The sequence below is a fragment of the Anser brachyrhynchus genome (assembly GCF_964034855.1).
Source record: "Anser brachyrhynchus genome assembly, chromosome: 4".
NCBI lineage: Eukaryota > Metazoa > Chordata > Aves > Anseriformes > Anatidae > Anser > Anser brachyrhynchus.
Window position 1 is genome coordinate 70,371,995 of NC_137698.1, and position 22,365 is coordinate 70,394,359.

Genomic DNA, 22,365 nt, shown 5'->3' on the forward strand with positions numbered 1-22,365 from the left:
CCACACTCAGTTAGAAATGCCTGTTTGCCCTTGGATTATTCTGAATACGTGACTGCTAAAAGGGGGAATACACCTAGGGGCAGAGAAATGTAGATTTTATTTTTTTTTATGGTACGGGGATACCCATAGATGCAACTGTAAGATCTGGCTTCTGATATATATTCCATATATACCTGTTGGATTTGAAAGGTAAACTTCGTCACTGGTGATTACTGTGGAATGTTCCTTGGCACTATGCTTGCTTAATTGCATCCATTAGTGAGAAGTACAATTAAACGAAAGCCACTTGCTACTTGAAATAATGTATTTTTCATATTTTTATAGAAATATATATGTTTCAGTACTTCGTGTTGTACTGCTCAATATCACAATGAATTAGAGTAATTTTTAAAGATTTTTTTTTTTAGAACTCATTTATAACTACACATTATTGATAGAAGTAAAGAAATTCATCTCTGCATCCTTTCTTATATTTCATATCTGTAAAGCATACAGTTAAATTTTTTTTTTCAGATTTTACTGGGTATAAAATATTTCAGCTGAAATACTTACTTGAAGAGTAAGAACACCAAAAGGACCAATCTAAGAAAAAAATTAAATTAAACTAAGCCCACTTGTTTTAAGATTAAGATCAGTTAAGGTTATTGTCATGTAATAACAATAGCTTAGATTTATAAAAAAAATAAAATCTGTCAGCAGAAATTTTTGGCTCATTCAAAATCCACAAAATTTCATTTTATTCTGCTACATTTTCTCACTTAATGAATACTGAGGCAGCTGCATGAAAAAAGTGCACATGTTCAAAGAGGGATTCAAGTAACAGAAGAACAAAAGAACGAACTGGTCATCACAAGGTAGTGACATTTTGTGTTCTCCGAGCTGCCTTTTTCTAACTGGAAAGACACTGATGCTTAAAATGCCTCTAGATAGCCTTTAATTTGTAAAAATCCCTGTTCCATAGATCATATGTCTGGCCAGCTTTGACTTGCTTCTGGAGTCATAATTTCATAGGTGAATGAGCTTGAAAAATGTCTTCACTTGGATAGAGACAAACAAGGTTTTGTTCCACAGCAGGCACACATGCCTTTGCTTTGCTCCTATTCACAACTCTTTCAATAAGCACATTTATTGTGGCTAGTATTGAGAAAAATCTAATATGTATTACAATTTTAGCTCCTCTGTGATGTCTTTACTTTGCTGTCATTAATATCAGGGGAGTAAATAAGAAATATATATAATATTTTAAAATGACATACTTACAAAACCTTCCAGAATAAGCATAACCAACAAATCCCATAATTGCTGACTATGGGGTTTGAGAGAGAAGTTGCAAAGGTTGGGAGAACAGCATTTAACAGATGCCACTGCAGTATATGGCTGACTGCAAAGGAACATTTTAAAATTAATAATTAATGTGCCCTAGATATTCTAGGTACTTGACAGAACATAAATAATCATTCCCCCGAAAGCCTCCAATATAAATCTTTAAAGAGACAAAAAATTAGGGGTGGTAGGGACAGATCTATTTAAACATCGTGTTTTTATTCTGTAAAGTATATGAGACAATTGTGTATATATAATACAATTGTGTATGCCTGGATACTTTATTTTGAGCACTCAGAGAGGAGAGTTTTTCAGGAGATCTGAGAGCGTAGAGGGAGAATCAGACATTATGTACATAGGACTAAAGGGGATCTCTCCTGTGATTACATATCACCACACCATATGGTCTCTTTTATAAATGATCATCTCCATATGAAAAATTACTCCCACTGGGAGACTGTTCCAGAATTTCCTCTTTCTGAAATCTAGAACTTTTAATTTCCAGCCTCAATGTATTCAGTCAGTTTACCTATTTATTTTTGTGCAAAACCAGCCATTAATTTAAATGCTTCCTTCTTCGTTGTTTACTGTCTTAGCAGACTATTGAACAGGAATGGTAATACAGCTGCTTTTTCTTGACATTTCAGTTATCATTTTATATTTATTTATTTTTTAATTCAAAATCTGCTGTAAAAAAAGTGTAGGCAAATCTTTTGGAAACTTTCAAAGGTATGATTTCAAAAGGCTGAAATGCAGTCAAAACCACTTGAGATTGTTTGAAATGAATGGTTTTACCATGCCACCCACTAAACTCTGGGAAGAGACAGAGAAGTCAGTGTGACATAAGAAATGGAACAGGGAGCTGAACTGAAACAGAAAAACAACAACAACAACAACAAAAACACCAAGGAAGAAAATGGAACAAATCCAAGGAGAGGTGGTTAATGGGTTGTCAAAGTGAATGAGGAACCATTAGGTTTGTTCATGTTGATGTGGCCACTTTAATCCCTGCTTTTTAAAGTTAAAAACGGTTAAGGATGCAACAGAATTGTGGTCATGCCAAATGCTCTATAACAAGAAGTGTATGAACCAACAGAGAAAGGTGTTGCAACCATCGGGGCCAATGTGAACCCATTTGGGGGATAACAGTTATATGGGAGAGAATTAGTCTAATTCAGAGATCTAGAGATCTATGGGGAAAACTGTTCTAATCCAGTGCATATGCATGCAGCACCTTTTATCATACATCACATCTTTTATCACATCTTTCAGCCCATGAATCAATGCTGCTGACTCACACTCCCTATTTTGTTGTACATCGGGGCTCTTTTCATCTAAAAGGGCTGTTCCTCCCGTTGCCTTGATGGTCTATTGCTGTTTATTTATCTAACAGCTCAAAAAACCCAAGCTGTACAGAGTTGAGTGTGCCCTTAGATTGTACATAAGTGCTTTGGTGGAACACTACAGAGCCGAGTGATTCTGTAAGAGCGGAATCCAGAAGCTGTGCTCTCACAAAAGCTTTGTTCTGTCATAGCCATGACTTACCGATGATAAATTGTTTACCCCAGGACTGCCTAGCAATCCGTTTAGCCTTCTGAAGGCACGCCGCCTGGTCACAGTGCCCTGATGTCTGCTGCATTGCTGATCTCCTGGAGCTGGCAGCTTGTTTAAATTCAGACTGGGCTTCTCAAGATGGAGGCAGTCCAGCACTGCTGTATTGATAAGCGTCTTGACTTGGAACGAATTCTAAGTGGATAATTATTTAGACCAACACTTCCCTATGCTTTCTCAAGTTGTGATTGTCATGTTTGTTTCTGCTCTCCAAAAATGATGCTGTGTCCCATGCCGGACCATAAACTACCTCGAATCCAACATGAAGCAACTCTATAGGTGTCAACATGTGTCAGCATATGTCTCATTTTCCCCAGCCTTGGCACTTCAGCCACTGATCTTTTGAGTTACTGCATAATTTGGACTTCATGGAAAACCTTACGACAGCTCGTTAGCACCCGAGTCTGAGTGAGCCAGCACAGAGTGGAGAAGCACTCCACTTCTGTTCAGGCAGAAGTTAGTTATCCTCCTCATTATTACCAAGCCATCCTCGGTGTCACAGATGTGACACAAAACATCACATACTGCTCTTCTGTGCTGGCATCATTAGAAAAGGTTTCGACAGCAGCCAGAGCAACAACCATATGCTGCTTCTTGGAGTTCTCGTTGCTTCTTTACATCTAACCTCAGCCGCACAAGAACCGTGATGTGCATCCAGGGATAACTTCAAAGAATCCTTCTAAGCAATCATGTGTTTTTCAGCCTAGTAGTTATCACCACGTATTGCATGCCCTGTTATTTCTCAGTTCTGTGGGGCACATGATGACATATATTATGTAGGCAGCCATCCTGTCAAAGCAATGGAGCTTGCTCAATAACTTTCTCGCTGGGGCTGCCCAATATTCCCTTTTCACTTTCACTAGCCAGAAGTTACCTCCTTTTTAAAGCCATTTATCCACTGGATCTCTCTTCAATTATATTTTTTTAGAACCACATTTTGTTGCAGCAGAAGTCTTTGTCAAGCAAAACACTAATTGTCCTGACCAAGGATGACAAATCAGGTCCCAAATGATTGATTTGGAATAATAATAGAGGCATTTTTCACAGTAATAGTGAGCATGGGGTTATGACACGATGAGTTGTTAAGTTACGTAAATCATACTGAAGTTCAATTGTTTTGATTCTTGATAGCTCAACTATCCCACAGGGAAGGTTATTTTTGTTTGTACTGAACTTGAAAGCTGAGAAATGCAGCAGTCAGGCAAGCTGTACCTCTTTATAACGTATATCAGTGCTTTACTTTTGTGTTTATGGAATATATAAGTTAAATAATTCTCCAACTTTCACCTAAATTTCAACTTAAAATAAGGAATTGAACTCTTCCACAAGAGATGAAATTTAACTTTAAAAAAATTCTCAATAAATTTAAATGGGTAGATATTTATTTTTTTGTAAAAAATGCAGCTATTATGTAATGGAATATAAAGCATGGTTTGTTTGTTTGTTTTACTACATAACAGTTTTAACTGGAAAATAAAACTGTATATTTTCAACTTTTTTGGCCTTACAGCATTGGTAAAAAGAACAATGGAATCCCTGCAGCAAACTACAGCCTTGGAAGTGCCACTAAAGGTAAGGGCAATTCTGAATTTCCATTATTGTCTCAGGCATATATAGTTTTGTTTGTTACTATCTTCATATTAAGAATCTAGAGACTTCACTTCAATCTTCACTTCAATAGCTTCATTTTCATATTTACAGGTAATGGCGTTTTAAAATTACCAGAAAACTTCTAAAGGAAAAAAAAAAAAGAAAGAAAGAAACTCAAAATCCATTTTGTAAAGCATGACTGTAGTACACTTTGTCTTACCTATACAAGTGCAGTAACTTCAAAATCCCTTTGATTTAATGCCGTGACATTTCTGATGGGTGTGGTGGAATGAGAAATTGTGCCTTAACAGGCTTTCTAAAATGTGCCAGGCATTCATTATTGCTGAAAAATTATTGCAAAAGATCTTTCTTTAGTAATTTTCACTTAGAAAATTGATCTTTTTAACATTTCTGAGCGGAAGCCAAACATGTGAAGCAGACAAAATTGCTGGTCACAGTTTGAAGGCCATCATTTACCAGAACAGCACCTGTAACAACCAAGTAGAAAACTAGACAACTATTGTATCTATGTTTCCATTTTATCTAATTATAATTCTTATATAAAATAATTATATTTTTCTCTCTGCAAGACTGGTATACTTTGCTGCTAGGCCACTGCTCAGCTTTTCTTGCTTCATTAAGGACTATAGTCTCTGGCAATCCCTAAACTGAATAAGCAAGCAGTAGTCCAAGAGTTTCCTGAGAAATGGAGTACTTGGTGTTGCCAGATCACTCATTCTCCAGTATTACTGAACAAGATTTGAGGACAGAAACAAGTTTATTCTATTTATTTCAGAAATGGTTACAACATGCAGACACCTGACACTCATGCTGCTCTAAGCTTCATACCCTTTGTTGAGGACATTGTCAGAGACAACGTCATTCATACTTTGCCTGACTATGAAATAAAATGTGAACAATTTAATAGGTTTGTAAGAAAGACAAATATTTACGTCTATAATCAGAGTGTTTATAGGTACACAGGCAAAACACCACTTTAGTGTTACATATTTCAGACTAACCACTAACTGGCAAAAGTGAGTCCTTCCATTTTGTCCCATGGACAGAACGTAACACGCTGTCCTACTATGTCTTTCCATGTGTCAGAAGTGTCTGCTATCACGCACTGACAAATTCATCTAGATGCCTTAGCAAATGGATTGTACATGTCATTCTTATGAAAACAGCAATTCCCTCTTAAATGACAACTGCATATTAATAGTAAAAAGAAACACAGCCTTGGACAATAGGTATTTCTCTGGGGCTTTGAAAGATTAGGACATTTTTAAAGGCAGTATAACTATTAGGAGGTACCTGTATTTTTTCTCTTGTTTTGGTCTTCTTTTCCTGAGTAAATTACTGTAGGAGTCATGACATACTTTTACTCCTACTGCACATTAAAGTACATGCATCATGAAGATATTTTATCTTTCTCTGAAACATCAAGAATGGATCAATGGCAGAGACCAGGTACAAAACATAAAGTGCAAACAGCTTGATCTCAGTGAAGAATTTGAGAGTTATCTTTAAAAAAAAGCCTGTATTTTTGTTCATGTTGTTTATCCTTCTATACAGTAAATGTGTCTTTTAAGATTAGAGATGTTGAAGATGAAAAGATTTTTTTGAAATGCGTCTGCTTTCCCTCTGTACACTTGCTTCAACTAAATATGTATTATATGCTCTGTTAATATGAATATTATATTTTAATATGGAAGAAAAATGTCATTAAAGTGGAACACACATATCGTCTTAATGGGGAGACATTTCGTTTTCTTCTTTGAGGAAAAGGATCCTTTATCTTTGAAGTAGCTTCTTTTCCAAAATGTAGTCCTTGCTAATGAGGCAGCTTTCATGTCAGGAAATCTACTGTGTAACAGAGCACTGGTAACTGCAAAACAAACTGAAATAAAACCAAAGCAACAACAAATACACCCCAGGACTGGAAAAGTGGATGGTAAAAAAAAAGGAAGGAAAACAAACAACAACAAAAAGCAACCACAAAAACCAGTATCTTTATGCATTATCGAAAAAGTTGCGAATTATAAATGTTATGGTTTTGGGTGCTCTTTTGAAAAGCATAATAAGATAAATTTTGCTTTGGACTTTAACATATTCCTTGCAATTCAGTAACATATATTTGCAGTCTCAAAACTAAAGGATAACCTTAATTGTTAAGATATCTTAATAGTAATTATAATTATTACTAGATATGAAGAGCATTTCACACTGGATAGACATGTAATCTAGAACAGTATCACCACCCAAAAGGAAAAGCAAAAATAGTAATCTTACTATAAGTGCTGTGTTTGTTTGTTTAAGACAATTTTTTTCTTTTTTCTTTTTTTTTTTTTTTGACAGGTTCCCTTGAAAGTGATTCTTACCACTGGGAAATCATGGGGGTGTATGACAGAATTGCAGGAGATGTAAAGCAGTCATCGGGGATGTTATTCAGTACCCGTACACCTCATTGGCCTATGCTGATTCCTCACTGAATCACTAGGCAACAGCGCTGCTGGATCTTTCATAAGCACCTAATACTCTGCATGTGAATTTTTTTACTTCATTTTGTCTGTAGCCCTAGGCAACAGCAGTGAGATAAAACTGGTTTTTACCAGTTCATTGTGTTTCCTTTAGCCAAGGTAACCAGCAGGGAGCTGCTTTTGTTCAGAGCTAAATTACTACATGTAAGAAATGAAGCAAGACAATATTAACCCTTTGGGAACGCGACAAATATGTTTGAGTTAGATGGATGTTTAGATTTTAATATTAAATATTTTGTGAAGTGATTGTGTAAAAATACTTCTAATCTGGCGTTAGAAAGACACTATTTGAACTGTATCAGCAGCTCTCAACTGTTGTGTTCAGCTTATTTTACACTTTGTGAGTAGACGGCAGCTGCTGGTATACTGAATGTCGTTTTCCACAGACTTAGAAAAGAGTTCCTTAGAAATTGAGAGTTTTTACCTTAATTTTTTTGTAGGATTTTAGAGTTAAAGCAAGTAAACAAAAACTGCATTAACTGCATTTAAAATAGCCAGATTGTTGCCAATTCAATTAATTTTGAAATCCATTTGTACACTGTAGCCTTAGCATACTTTTGAGGAAGTATTATAGTTTCGTCTAATCTATTATTTTCATTACTGATGTAATGCTAAATATGGTTAGATAAATTTGTGATTCAGACTTACAGTTTTTAGGATTCAGGCTTCTGCTTTAATATTTGGATTTATTATTGATATTTTGGTGTTCTGTAGAGTTTATTCTCTAAAGAAGTTTGCTTTATAAAACACTACTGGGTGCCAAATTCTGCCTCCGTGATAGTTGAAGAAGAGACAATCCTCGAAGTCTACTAATTATTTAGAAGTTGAAGTCAAGCACAAAACTTTTACAAGATGTTCAGTATCTTTCAGCATTAGACCTCAAATGATCAAAGTAACAATTTAAATTTTAAATGTGTATAGTTACAGAAAGTTTGCAGCAGTTTTAATTTGTATCCGTAAAGAATTTTTCATTATGCTTAAAGGCATTAAACTATTAAACATTTTCTTACGTTGCATATTAATCATATGTCAGCTGAAATGAGTTAGTTGTTTCTAAAAATAGATCCTTATAGTTATAGATGTAGTGGTGGTGATGTAAGGAAAATCAGACCCTTCTGCATATTAATTGTGGGTCAGCTCTTTGGCTGGGGGGGTCCAGCCTGCGTGGCTGTGACACTGCGCCAGGTCAGGAGAGCAGGGGGGCTGATTCCACCTTTCCAACAGAGAAGAGGTTGCATGAATTTTCTTCTGCTTTTTGCCTGTTTAGATATTTATATGAATATATATATATAAATGTTTTGAACTTGTTAAAATAAGTTAACTAGCTTATTTTGTTGGGTTTCCATGTACACACAATTACAAAAGGAATTTTCAAGCTTTCTGTGTTTGCACTGGCTTTGCATAGGTGTGAAACGTTTCACTCCTCTTGAAGACCTACTGTTTTCAGGAGGTCTGTATTCCTGTATTTAGTAAGACTTCCTTCTCAAAGGTTACAGCACTAACCTTACTACTGTCAACATTTTTTTTGTTTCCCCACTGATTTCCAGCTTGTGTGTTTCTTAGGGTGCACAGTTTAACTCGATAATGTATTTTTTCAAGTCCTGAAGAATATGAGGCTTACCCCTCAGCCTAATGAAAAACAAATACACACTTAAGAACATAAGGAACCTTGATCCTGACCTGTGGATTAACGTCTGAGCAAATACGGAGCTATATAGAACATATGGAACAAATTTTCATACACAGCCTTCACATAAGAATGTCAGTCACAGTTCCCCAGAGACACGCTCTTTGTACAGATCGTCATACAGTGGGTGAAGTTAGTATTTTGTTCACCTTGTGGCCTAGAGAGTGCTTGTGATCTCCTCTGGGCTACAGGGTCGCCCTTTTGCTTTTACAACTTTTCTTTCAATTTGTATATTTCCAAAAAGGAAGACAACCAACCAATAAGGGCACTGCTTTATCCCATACACCTGAGGGCTCGCTTTGCATACACTGGTGTGAGGGCAAAAGGCAAACAGATACAAGCTGAGGGGATTGTTCAAGACCAAGGTCTCAAGACTTGGTGCAGTTTGTGTCCCCGCAACTTGCATGCCATGAACTCAAGATCTCTTTTTAGTACTCCAGATTCTCCAGTAACAAAACTGTGTTTTCTTCCAGTTGTAGACTGTGAGTGAATTAGCACAGAGAGATTTATTGTGTAGCTAGGTGGAGACCAGAGCTCTTTGATGTTGTGCATGTAATCATCGTCACACATTATAACTCATGGGATGTGTTCTTCGGTCTTTTGTTCTCCACAAACAGCCAGATGGGTACCTAGTCCTCACTACCTGCCCTATTCTGCTGTGTTAAGGTACAGATTTAGTGGGTTATTAGATCTCTCAGAACTCACAGAAGTGGGCCTCAAAGCTCCTGACTGGATCAGTTTTTAACGGATAAAATCCCAGATATCGAGGAGAGTGCTGACTGTCTGGGACAACTGCTTTGACTTTGCCATCCATTCCTGCTGCCTCCCATCCTGCGCTGAACGTAGGTTTTTGAAACAGTTGTGTTTTTCAAATTGTGGAAAAGCAGAAGTATTTCTAGTGTTTGCTATTAGTTTCCCAACAAGGTCCACTGGACAAGGCGTCAGTTTTACACCACTTGTGCTGACCTATGTGTTGCTGTAAATTCATAGCAGTACAGTTTTTCCAAGCTACCCTGCAGCACGCCTGAATCTAAAGAGCCATTATAAGGAAGCTAGGCCAGTCCTGACCACAGATTTCCTCCCAAACAAATACAGGTGAAAATGTTCTGTATTTGATGACTGCCAGGAGTTCCTTTTGGGTGGCACAATAATTTCACACCAGTGAACCCTTATTATAATAAATGACGACATTTTCAGGTTGTTTTGGTTTGGCGTGAAGGGGACTATAAAGCAAGGATAGGCTGGAGCGGGAGCAATCATAAGAGCCCTTTTCAACCCTTAAAACTCTCAGTTTGACCTCCAGAATGATTCCTTTTTCTCACAGCCTATGAAATTGTACTGGAAGGGCAACAAACAGAGCTTCTGTTTGAAATACAGAACCCTACAGAAGCAGTGATCAAGGAGTGCGAGAAACATCACAGAAACGATGGGGAGAGGGGAATAGCTGGCTCGGCATAGCTTCGGTGGGTGGAAATTTCCCTAATTGATTCTCTGAACACGGCAAGAACCCTATTGGAATTGCTTTATACCTTTGGCTTCAGTCACAGTTTTGTCTTTGGTGGCCTAAATCTTCCCTGAAATCATCTGCAAATCTTTTTGTTTGCTGGGGAAGGAGCACTATTTGAAAACACTTTAATGTCTGTGAGAAATGTAACAGCAGAGCTATTTGCTGGCATTTTCATGGCCGTGGCATGACCAATACATATCTGCCCAGGCCTTGAATCTTTTTATGTCTACATACCACTGTGGAACAGTGGCACTCTGATCCTGAATGTTGGTCCAACTCGATAATAACCATAGCTCAAACACTGGTCTCAGATATTATGTGAGCAAGAGTGTTTACATGTGGGAAAAAAAGCATATTGACATATTTTTTGAAAACTGAGAGTAGATTAAAAAGGTGGATCTGCTAGAGCATCCAGGACATCATTTACTCTTGGTAATGATTAAGAAAAACTCCTTAAAAGTAAACTCATTTCATATTTGGGAGTCCACAGAGCCAGATCTTTTTTAATCTGACTTGAAAATAAGGCCAAGGAATGGGATGAAGGTTGAATTATGCCTTCCCAATATATTTCCTCAGTGGCCTAAAATGTCTCTCCTGACTTCCCTGTTAACAACCAGACTAGGTAAAGCCCTGAATAACCCAGTCTTCTCCTCATTGCTGACCCCACTTTGAGCAGGAGGTTGGGTGAGAGACCTCCTGAGGCCTCATCCAACTTAAACCTTCTGTGATCCTCTGTCGTTCTTCAGCTGAACAGCGGCAGTCATCTGGCTGCAAGACAAAACAGAGATTCCCTTCAGATATTCTGCTGTACCTCATTAAAGTAGACAGAGCTGCACCAGAAGAAGCCCCAGAAATGTTTGGGGATTTCATTCCTCCTTCCCACCTGTGTTGGCTGGTTCGGTGCCAGCATTTACTATATTTCCTGGCTCATGGGCTCACTTTGGGTTGGCAAACTTCCTTCTGGTATTAGCAGGTTGTCAGAAACATTCAAGGAGTGGAAAGGAATCACTTCTCATTTCTACCATTCTGCAATGGTTTTAGTAGGTAGAGTGTGTCTGGCGGTAAAAATAAGTTTCAATTATATGCTATCTTTGCTTTCCTGAGAATCTTCCACAGCCTGATCGGCTCTTTTCTACTGAAAACAGCAACCTACAATCAGCTTGTTCTCTTTAGACATCTCTGAAGTGCACTTCTACCACCCATTTTTGTAAGGCCTTCTCGTGTTATCGAGTGTGTATTTATTATCCTCTGCAAAGCCAGGCAATTTGTTATCCTCTCTGCTCTCTCAGTTGTACAGACTTGGGTTTTGAATTCTGGAGCTTCACCTTCCAGCTGAGCTTTCCAGATATTTGGTGTGTTTTTCCATGTCACCCTCTCCTTTCAGTACTAATTACATGGCTAATATTTAGATTCTTTCTTACCTTTTCTTTCTACACTGATTGTTTAATCCACTGCTTACCCTTCCTCTGCACTTCACAGGTACTGTTATTATCAGTAGTAAAACTCTATTAACTTCCCAAAAGATTTTTTAAAAGTTGCATGGTGTTCTTCCTCTAACCCTCATGCCCTCAGCTTGCCAACTTCATCCATTTGGCATAGCATTTATGCATTTATGAGATGATTTTCTGACTAACCAGGTTTTTACTGAAGTTGTTCATTTCATGACCAATTTTTCCATGGCATCAAAAATTGACTGAGGAAATTCTCTTTCTTTTTCCTTTTTTTCTTTTTTTTTCTTTTTTTGGCAGATTCATCTGCTATGCACACTGAATTTCTCACTTTCTAGTTATTCAAAAGCATCGTGCATCAGGTTACAATCCTATTTTCCTATTTTTATATTAAACTGAGAGCTGTACTTAAATGTTTCTGAGAACCAGCCTCCATCCTCCCCACAAGCGGCTCCCACCTCTTACGTTGCATTTCTGCTCTGAATTACTGTAAGTCTGAGAGGAATTAAGGATCTCCCCAGATTACCTTGGCCTCCTTGCACTGATCCATTCACCCAGCCGAGTCAAGAAATTAGTTCATTGCTGCTTTATCCTAAATGTCTTGCTCGTATCTTGTTAGGTGACGAACACAAGCCTCTTCAAGGCTTCTGCCAGAAGTTTTTCCCCTTCTTTTCTTAAATCTCAGCTGTGCCCTAAAGCCAGCTCAAATTCACGAGTGGTTCCAAACTGCGTATGAAGGACATCTATAAGAAATTTATTTCTTTACACTGAATAAATTCACAGTGGTTTGAAAGCTAGGCCACCCTACTTGCCTGCCAGCAATCCCCATCTTTGTTTATCTTCCCGTCCATTCACTTGAACCATGATGTTAAATTAAATAAGCTTCCCAGGGAGTTTTTCCTTTAAATATAATGAGCTTTTGTAACACTCGAGCTGGGAGAAGTCAACAGCTTCCCTTGGGGCCTCTGTGGGTCACAGATGAGGTTAAAAAAGTGTTGTAAATGCGGTGCTTTAGTCAGATTCTCTGGCTGAGTTGTGCTGCTTCTGGTATTATGGTTTGTGATACATGGGGTTTTTCTTATGGAGCTGATTTTTTTTTCACTTCTTTCACTGATTCTCATATGTGATCTAAATCTTAACCTCTCCCTGGCTTTCTTCACATCCCTTAACACCTCCTGTTCCATCGTAATCAGGTTGGTAGTCACCTCTGTAATTCACCTTACCCTCTGGTCTTGGCCACTTATTGTTCCCAGACATACTTATAGTTGTACAACAAAACAAACATTTCATGTTAATTCATCTCTCTCTCTCTCTCTCTCTCTTTTTTTTTTTTCCCCTATGAAGCGTCTGGATCTTGTTTATATTATTTTTATAGAATTTAAGTAATATTTTAATTCATTCTAGCCAACAGGTTTATTATTCAAGAGGATCTTAAAATAATAGCATAAAATTAATAAAATGAAGCAATTCAGTGAGGATAAGTGCAAAACTTCACACGTAAGCAAAAACAAGTCAGCTACCAAATGCACACAACATTTTCCCGGAAATGTAGGGAGTAGAATAGCTTGGTAGGTATCAACTTCAGGAAAAGACTTGGGGATTTTTTGGTGTTTGCATAGTGAACAAGAATGGTATAATCAATGCCTCCATTCTATTCAGCCCCAACCAGGGGTCAGTTGAGTGCTGTGCACAATTTTCAGACTACTTCTCAGAAAAAAAATGTGGAGCAAAAGGAATCCATAGGAGAGCAATAAGAATGATCAGAGGTGTAGACAACCTCACCTGCGAGGAAAGACTGAAAGGATTGAAGTTGTTTAACCTTGAGAAGGCTGAGGAGAGATCTGAAAGCAGTCATCCAGTGTGCAATGGGCTGGCATGAGGAAGATGGTAATGAACTGTTCTATAGGTCTCCTGGAAATAAAATGAGTCAGGAGCCTAAGTTTCAGCAAGGTATAATAGGGAAGCAAGCCTTTCTAATGAGTGCTAATGACAATTAAGCCTTTGAGTGGACTTGAATAGAGCTTGTGGAATCTTTATTGCTGCACATTTCTAGAACAGGATAGACAAGTATCTGTCAGAAAACACTTGTGTTTAGTTGATCCTGCTTCAGGACAGGGAAAATGAATGAGTAGCCCATCGGGATCCTTTCCAGCTCTAGTTCTGGCTGAGGGCAAGGTCTGGAGAACGGTGTGCCTATCATCGTAAAAAGTGCCACTGGGTCTTCAGTGACACCATCAACTCAGACCATCGGTTTATATCTCTGTTACAGCGTGATGGTGCTGCCAATGCAACGTGGCTTACTAGTTCTGGACAGGCTCTGTGCTAACAAGAAATAAACAAAGCTCCCTGCCACACCTTCCTTTGAAGTTGGCTCTGACTGGAGTTGGGGTTTGGAGCAGATGACCCTCAGAGTCCTTACCAACCTGAACTATCCTGTGGGTCTAAATAACCACCAGGAGCAGACCTGAAGCACCTTGTGTTCCCACCGAGTTTAACTTTAAAGGATCTTGTTCTTTTGATCAAACAAAAAATAGGCCCCTACCTGCCATCATTGTTCATTGCCAGTTCCTTATAAATAGCCTTCATCTCTACCTGATATGCTTCGTACACGATGGTGTTCAGTTGGCCAGAGTTTTGATACAGCCCCTTTTACACGTAACATCAGGACCTATACGATCGTTCAAACCCAGCAATGTACAAATTAGGGTCTTTTCCCTAGAAACAAGTTACAAGGTCAGTAAGTCATGAAGACTTAAAAACACTGCTCCCAGGTTCATTTGTAGGCAGCTTCTTAAGACTGGACAGGGAGTAAGGTTTGTCATCAGACTTCCATTAGAAATTGTTGTGTTTCTTTCAATTTTGGGCAGCACCTAAAATTTCTTAAGATATTATTTTCATGTATCTTCATATGCATAAGGTGCAAAATCAGAATTTTCTAGATTTTTTTTTTCTTGCTTCAATTTTGAAAAAAAAATGCCCCCCCCCCAAAAAAAAAAAAAAAAAGAAAGGCTTGAAGGATTATAGTACTCAGTACTATACGTGGTATATAACTGTCTGGTAGAACTCACAGCATCACCGTGAGACATCTGTGTGTTGATTTTTTCTCCTTTCACCCAGAAACAATAAATGTTTCCCATCTGAAAGCTCTATTCAATAGCAGAACTATTGCTGTCTCTTTATTTGGGAGTAGGGAAATAGCAAAGGCACACACCCATGACTTACCCAAAGGTGAGCACCAGGACAGATCCTCTGAAAGCCAGCAACGCCTGGCTGGCAGAATCTGAAACGTATTCATTTCTGCTACCTCTGCGTGCAATGCTGTGCTTCATTCCCTTTTAGCTGGCCACAAACTGTATTTGTGTAGCCCCCCCCAGCACAAACCCTGCTCTCCATTTCCTGCTCATGGCCTCGGTGTGCACGTCCTTGCCACACAGGGAGCTGTTCCAGTTTGTAAATGACCTATTGAGCTGGGCAATTTATCTTTGCTTATCTAGAAGTCCAGCTTGGGTCAAATGAACTCCTGACCCCTCTTTTCATCAGCTGTTAATATCAGGATTACTCAGCATTACTCAGCCTGGCAGGAGCAGCCGGAGCTGGCAGACTGTTGGTGTCACGGAGCGTTTTTCGGATCAAATATACACTTAGCACGCAATAAAACGCTGAAGAACTTGCCTGTGTTTGGCAGCCCTCTGAATACCTAAGTAGCCTGTGGAAAAACAAAAACAAAACAAAACAAAACAAAACAAAAAAAACCACCAAAATAATAATAAAATTAAAAATCTATGGACAGGAAATTGTGCCTCTGGGATTTAAGTGCATTCTTCTGGGACTCGCCGCCTGGTGTTTAATATTCATGGCTTTTCCTTCTAGCACGGAGGAGGCAGTTCCTTCCTTCAAAAGGCAGCTAGAGCAATGGATGCTGCTGCTGCTCCTGTCCTTTTAGCTGCAAAGTGTAGGAAACCTTTCTCCCTGAAAGGCTTTCAACATCCATCATCCACAGGAATGCGCGAACCAGCAGATTACAGGATGTTCTGCCGAGGAGCTCTCTGTGCTCCCTCTTGGGGTTGGCCACCGCGTATGAACTAATCAATATTTGCTCTGCCAGAGACTGAGCTCAGAAGAAAAGAAAAGAGCACGGCTGTCTGGCCTCCAAGTTACCGTACCCTGTAGAAGACTTTGGTTCTGAGCATCAGTCCAGGGAATGCTTCACTCTTTTAAATGTCATTGTATGCAAATCAGAACAAAGCAGAATTAACTCGCAGCTGTGTAATTGCCATAGGTACAACCCAGTGAAATAGATATATTCTGCCCGTGAGCTGCAAGGCCTTTCCCTTTCAGCATCACTCCTGCATCACCCATCCTCCCTCTCCTTCTTCTTCGTGCTCCCCACTGATGCAGAGACAGGTGTGCCCCACTCCCCCTCCATCGCCTTCTGACTCAAGAGTGAGCATTTCTGCTATTTCAGTGTGATCTCTGTGCCTTAAAACTAATTTCTAGTTTTCTTATATTTCAGTCCTTTCAATAGATTATTTTTGCAGTAGGTGTTATTCACTCCCCCCTCCACCTCCTGCTCCTTTTCTCATTGATACTTCAGTACCTAGCAGCTGCCAATGACAGTTTTGGGTTTCTTAGCCTCGGGACATTCTTTTCCCAGTGACAGCGAAGTCTTTTTATACAAAATGTTCTTTTCCAAATCTGCCAGCTTTAAGTATTGTCCTGGTAGTGACGCAGCTAAACACATTAGTAATAGTGGGGAAATTGTGGAATCCAAATCCTCTCACTGCCTACATAAACCCCACGTTGTAGACCAAGTGTTTGATCTCCACATGTTCCCTTTCCCAGCCTTGAAGAAATGGGGAAGCAAACCATCATGTCGCCTGCCTCATAAATCTACGGCATTAAAAGTCAGTTTTTAAAACCCTTCTTGACATGCAATTGAAAAAATGTAGGTTCCCTTCCCCAAAGACTCATGATATGAGAGAGTCCAGCAGGAAAAAGAGAGGTTAAGGGAAGTTGGCATGGAAGAGACTGCACTCGGAAAGCGTGAGGATGCTACAAAGAAGCCTGGGTGTTTCTGCTTCCTGTAATTAATCAGATTACAGTAAGGGTTTGAACCCTCTGGAGCCGAGAATTTTGAACTCTGACATCAGTGCAAATGATGCTTGAGGGCAATCCAAAGCCCTCAAGCATCCTTTATGCTACAAAAACCTGCCTGGCATCCTCAGGAGGTGTAGGGAACCACACTGCAACAGGGGGTTGCTTCCAGCAGCCCTTCCAGAGCGTGCCTCGGAGCGCAGCACGATTTCGTGCCTGAGGTTTGAAATTTCACCTGAGCCACCAGGTCGGTGTACCTGTCCTCTTCCAGACTCCTTACTGCCTCAAGGCTGAGGCATTTCTCCTCGCGCTGTTCCTTGGGATAGCTCTTGACTTTTGCTTACAGAGAACCGAGTTTTGGGGTCAGCTCCCTGTGAACTGTCCAGGCAGTCCTCTCACTCCATCAGCGTGGCACAGGGCGGTGAAAGGGCAGCCTCTGGCAGGGACAGCAGTCACGGGCACACACAGGAGGCAATTACCAAGGCAGGCTGTGTCAGGTAGGTTTTGTAGGAAATGGGCTTACCTTTCTTGCTTTCCTTAGACAGAGATGCACCCGCACTGCAAGTGACATCTGGCAGCCCACCCCAAAGGACTCCAGTGTTAGGCCCAGCAGATCTTTCATCTCCTTGTTTTTAAACAAATGTGAGGGCTGGAAATCAAAATAACCCACTGGAAGCATTGGGCTTGTCATAGTTGGGACAGTTTGTGGGTAGAAGTAATAAATAGGCTTTACTAGCCCTAGCAGGATTGACAAAATAGATGGCATTTACAAGTTAAATATCTAACCCTGGTAGTGTTCCCAGAAATAATAATTGAGTAGGAAATAAATGCCTTTCCTTAATTAAAACATTTTACTAGGAAAATAACACTGCGATAGGTATCTTACTTCAAAGAACTTCTTGTCCCAGTAAACTTAGCAAGGAGTTGCTACACCGAATTTCAGCGAGTGCTCCCATGCTCGTAACACGAGTTCCTTCGTGGCTGGGATTTGGGAGCTCAGGGGCTCGGATGCAGCAGAGTGGCCTGAAATGGTCTTCTCCAGCTTCTCTAGTGTGTAAATCTACAGCCTTTATTAAACTCATAGCTATATTTGGATATTTTATTCTTTGTTAGCATGTTCAGAGCATGGTGAATCCACAGCTCTTACATATCTGACACGGCTTTTTGTCGGCCCGAGCTCCTGTGCTGGTCTCCCTTAAGACTTCTTTACATATGCAAAAAATGCTGAAAATCTGTGCGGAAGCGCTGGTGACAAATCCTTTGACACTGTGACATGATGAAGGAACAAACCATCTCAGTGAATAATTTTGCAGTTTATTAGCATATGGAAGTGTTCGGATTAATTTTGCTTAAATGAACGACAAAGGAGCTGTTTTATCACCTACCCTGGTCATTTCACTACTATTTGTTCAATTGAAATCTATCTTTATTTTTAATTATGCATGGACGGGGCCCATTCCTAAGACCAGAAGTGCCATGACACTGATAATTAATTAAAAGGCTGCTGTGGAATCAGTAGGTAATCGTGTGACTGAGTTGTGCATCTCAGACATGTCCAGACTCTAGGAAGACAAACAATCCCTTTGCAGGAAAGGATATTTAATTTTTAGGCTACAGAGCTCACAAGTACTCGAGCTATCTGTGTGACTTCTTCAGATTTGCTATGCAAACACAATGTGTAATAAACCTAAATGACTCAGCCTGAGAGTAAGGGAGAAGACAACGATATTGCTTTGCCTCTCCAGCTTATTAGCTCCCCAAAGCTGTGCACGCAGCCTGGTTCAAGTTGCCTAACCATAGGTCTCTCAAATGATAGTAGGTCCTTACATTTAGCTAACACAATCACGTATTTACAGAGATCTCACTTATCAAAAATAAGTGTTGTTATTGGAATGACAGTGAAAAACCAGCAGCCCTCTTCACTGAACACAGTATTTCTGCAAGTCACAGTGAGGGCATCTTGCCAGGATGCCCAAAATCTCGAATCCTCCTTCTGAACACTGCACAGCCCTGACGCATGAACTGGAGTTGCGGTCGTCTTCCCCGTGGCCAGACTGAAGGGGTCCGCATGTGGTAATCATAGGGGCGATGTAACATTTAGGAGACTAACATTGCAATGATAAGAAGCTCAGAGTTAGCGTCAGTGAGAACCCCCTCAGCCTTCTGAAAAGTTAATAGCATATCAAAGACATTTTTTGCTGCAGTTTAATGTGTCCAAGGGCCAGCCATACAAGTTTTTGCTGACTGGGAGCCAAAGTAGAATGATGGATACTGGAAAGTTTTCAAACTATTTCAAACATTTTTAGAAACCAGTTTTCAGTGTGATTTCTTTCCTTCCTTCCTTCCTTCCTTCCTTCCTTCCTTCCTTCCTTCCTTCCTTCCTTCCTTCCTTCCTTCCTTCCTTCCTTCCTTCCTTCCTTCCTTCCTTCCTTCCTTCCTTCCTTCCTTCCTTCCTTCCTTCCTTCCTTCCTTCCTTCCTTCCTTCCTTCCTTTCTTCCTTCCTTCCTTCCTTCCTTCCTTCCTTCCTTCCTCTTTGTTATTTAAATGTAAATATCTTTATTAGTTGTTAGATGCCACACATGCCAAGTCTAACAATCATGAGAAGCCTGTTTTAGGCCTCATTCTTGCATTAGAGAATATTTTGAACAGGAAAGCTAATCTTTACAATATCTGTGAAGCAGAATCAAATAAAAATGTAATGCTTTATTCTTTTCTGTTGTTAACCTCAAAGCTGTTTCAGGTGATGTTTTGCTGAACATACTGCACTAAAATGAAAGGAAGAACTGCGTAGCTACCCTGCATTTGTGTCTATGTGTATTCCTGATGGGATTTACCTACGTGCAATCAGTGTGAGCCGGAGAAGGCTTGCCTTAGGGCGTCCACAGTGGCAGACATAAGCCTGCTCCCTCAGTATATGCCATTCTTGCAGCTTTAAGAGGCTTGGCACAAGGTCTCCCGCTTTGCATTCCTCTCACCCACCTTCTGAGCAGGAGCAAAAATTTATCCATTATCTGTGCAGGTGTTACACATAGCGTGAGGTCATTTTTCAGTGCAGGGGGCTTTCCTCAGACCAAAACAGTCTAAACAGGATTGACTACCCTCTTGGATAGAGGCTCATCTATGGCTGTAAAAAAGAGAGAAGAAAATCCACATCTGAGAGCGAGTGCATCCAATCCTAAATTCGTTTTCAGATGATCCTCTCGGATCTGAAGGGTTGACCTTGCCCCTGATCTGGGATGCAGCAGCTCTGAGACCTCCCAGCCTTTAACAGCAGGCGGAGGGGCTCATCACTGATGGGACACCACAACAGACGGTTCTCCACCTTACCTGCTAGACAAAGGACAGGAACAAGCGTTTGTAACCATTTGCTCGTCTTCTCCCCAAACACTCTTTGGTGCCGATGACGATAACAGCCTTCCTCGTGATCCATTTGGTGGTGAAGCCTGGTTCGCTACTGAACCTTCTCCCGCTTCCCCTTGATGCTCTGCCAAAATGTCTACTTGGCGCAGAATTAGATATTTTTGTAGTCCTCTGCCTCCTTGCTTTTTCTTCTGTTCATTAAAAAAGTACCTCAAGAAGACAGGGCCTGTAAGACTAGGCATTTACTTTTTTCTCTTCTTTGCTTTTTGCTTCTTCTTTACCATTCCACAAAGAAGCAAGCACAAAAGAACAAAAGATTTATCTTGGAAGCCCTATTATTCATACAGAGGATCCTCTCCTGTGTCTGAGAAACAAGCTCTTTTCAGCTTAGAAAGTCATAGGAGCGTCTAAAACCATGAGATGTAAACTGAAGTAGTCCCTAAAGAATCTAATTTGAAAGAATGATCTTATTTTTTATGGCTATTATTCAGGGTTGCTGCAAGGCAAAATTTGAGTGATAAGAAATAAAGAGGAGTCAAAGATAATTCAGTTTGCTGTAACCTTCCTTTCTTCTGTCCCTCCTACCTCTCTGTTGAGAAACCCAAATAAACAAGCTCTTTATTCTTCTTTTCCTGCTCTATCAGTTCTCTCTTGTTTAGGAAAAAAAAATCTAGCAGAGTAATTAGATTGTAATACAAATATCATTGGTGATCAATTGATTTTCACACTTCTCTGTAGTACCTGAAGCCATGATGCAAGTAACCAAAGCAGGAGTGGGACCAGATTGTAAACCAAACGAGATTTTGCAAGTAATTTGTCTTTGCCCCAGCACCAAAACTTTGATTCTTTAACAACCATTTCAGATTATTTCCAGGAGAATTCTTCACTATTAAAGCTTTAAGTTTTGGTGGCTGAATGCAATCAGTTGCATTTAAAGCCCTGGTGAATATTGGCAGATAAAGCAGGCACTTTTTGTCCTGCAGCTTCCCCGAGTTCTCAGGTGCAATTAAGCTTTTCTAGCTAGACATCATGGTAGGATCTCACCTCGGGTGTTTATAGCGTAGACATCTACCACTGAGCTGGTCTAGACTCACTCTGCACTAGTAATTAGCGGAGAGAAATGAGCACTTCTAGAGCGTGATTCATCTGACGCTGCCTGGGACCTCCACATGAGGAGAAGTTAAATCTCCCGTTCCTCTTCTGTTATAACTGACCTGAGGTGTTGAGTTTGCTTTATTGAAGCTGAAAATGCAGTCAAAAACAGGGAAAAAAAAGTATCTAAAATAAATAGATTAATTTCTTCATAACTGACGGATTTTAGAGGAAGTTGTGTTACCATACCAGACCATAAACATGAAACCTTTGAGCTCCATCTTCCTCCCATACCACTAGTTGTCATCCAACATTTTATTGCTGCTAAGTGACAGAGTTGATGTCGCTATGGGTTTTATCTCTTAGGCAAGATCGACCTGGAAAACTTTGGTGGCAAGGACTGCCAGGGTCTGAATGTATCCTGGCAATAATACGTATGTGCAATGCCAAGCTGTGGGCTGCGAGGACTTCAGGGAGCCGGGCAAACATCCTGCGGTGGTGATGAGGAATCCATTTCAACAGGAAGCTTTCTCCGAGGTCTTTGCTTCCCAGAGGAGCATGACCGTACCTTGAGATGATGGGAAAGGAAAAAAGAAGCTGCTTTGCTTTGTTTTTTGGCCACTTGTATTGCAAATAGCTGCAATACAGAAAAAATAAAATAAAATAAAATAAAATAAAATAAAATAAAATAAAATAAAATAAAATAAAATAAAATAAATAAAATAAAATAAAATAAAATAAAATAAAATAAAATAAAATAAAATAAAATAAAATAAAATAAAATAAAATAAAATAAAATAAAATAAAATAAAATAAAGCTTTGGGAAGGGACCCATCCACTGCCATGGGACAGCACTAGTTTTCCTGGAGACCCATGGTCCTACCTGCCCAGCTCCAGCCTCAGCCTCCCTCCTTTGTCCTGGGAGAGCACCAAACCACTGAGAGGAGGCCATGGGTAAGGTGTAGGGAACAGCTTGGGCTGAAATTATTTTGTTGGTTTGCTTTGGCATTTCAGGAGGTGCATACAGCTGGTTGGTGCACTGGCGAGCCTGCAGCAGGGGAAGGGATTGTGAGATCCCATCGCTTCTCAGAGCACAAGGCACACACCTGGGA

General features: G+C 39.9%; 1 protein-coding gene across 1 annotated transcript in view; it reads left to right on the forward strand.

The window, feature by feature from the left end:
• POLN (DNA polymerase nu) overlaps window positions 1–9,092 on the forward strand; it is a 101,328-nt gene extending 92,236 nt beyond the window's left edge. The window contains exons 23-24 of the mRNA XM_080590268.1: window positions 4,445–4,506; window positions 6,883–9,092. Of these exons, the coding sequence (XP_080446394.1) occupies window positions 4,445–4,506; window positions 6,883–6,951 (131 nt within the window). The 3' untranslated portion in view covers window positions 6,952–9,092. The remainder of the gene's footprint in view (window positions 1–4,444; window positions 4,507–6,882) is intronic.
• The last annotated feature ends 13,273 nt before the right edge of the window (window positions 9,093–22,365 follow it).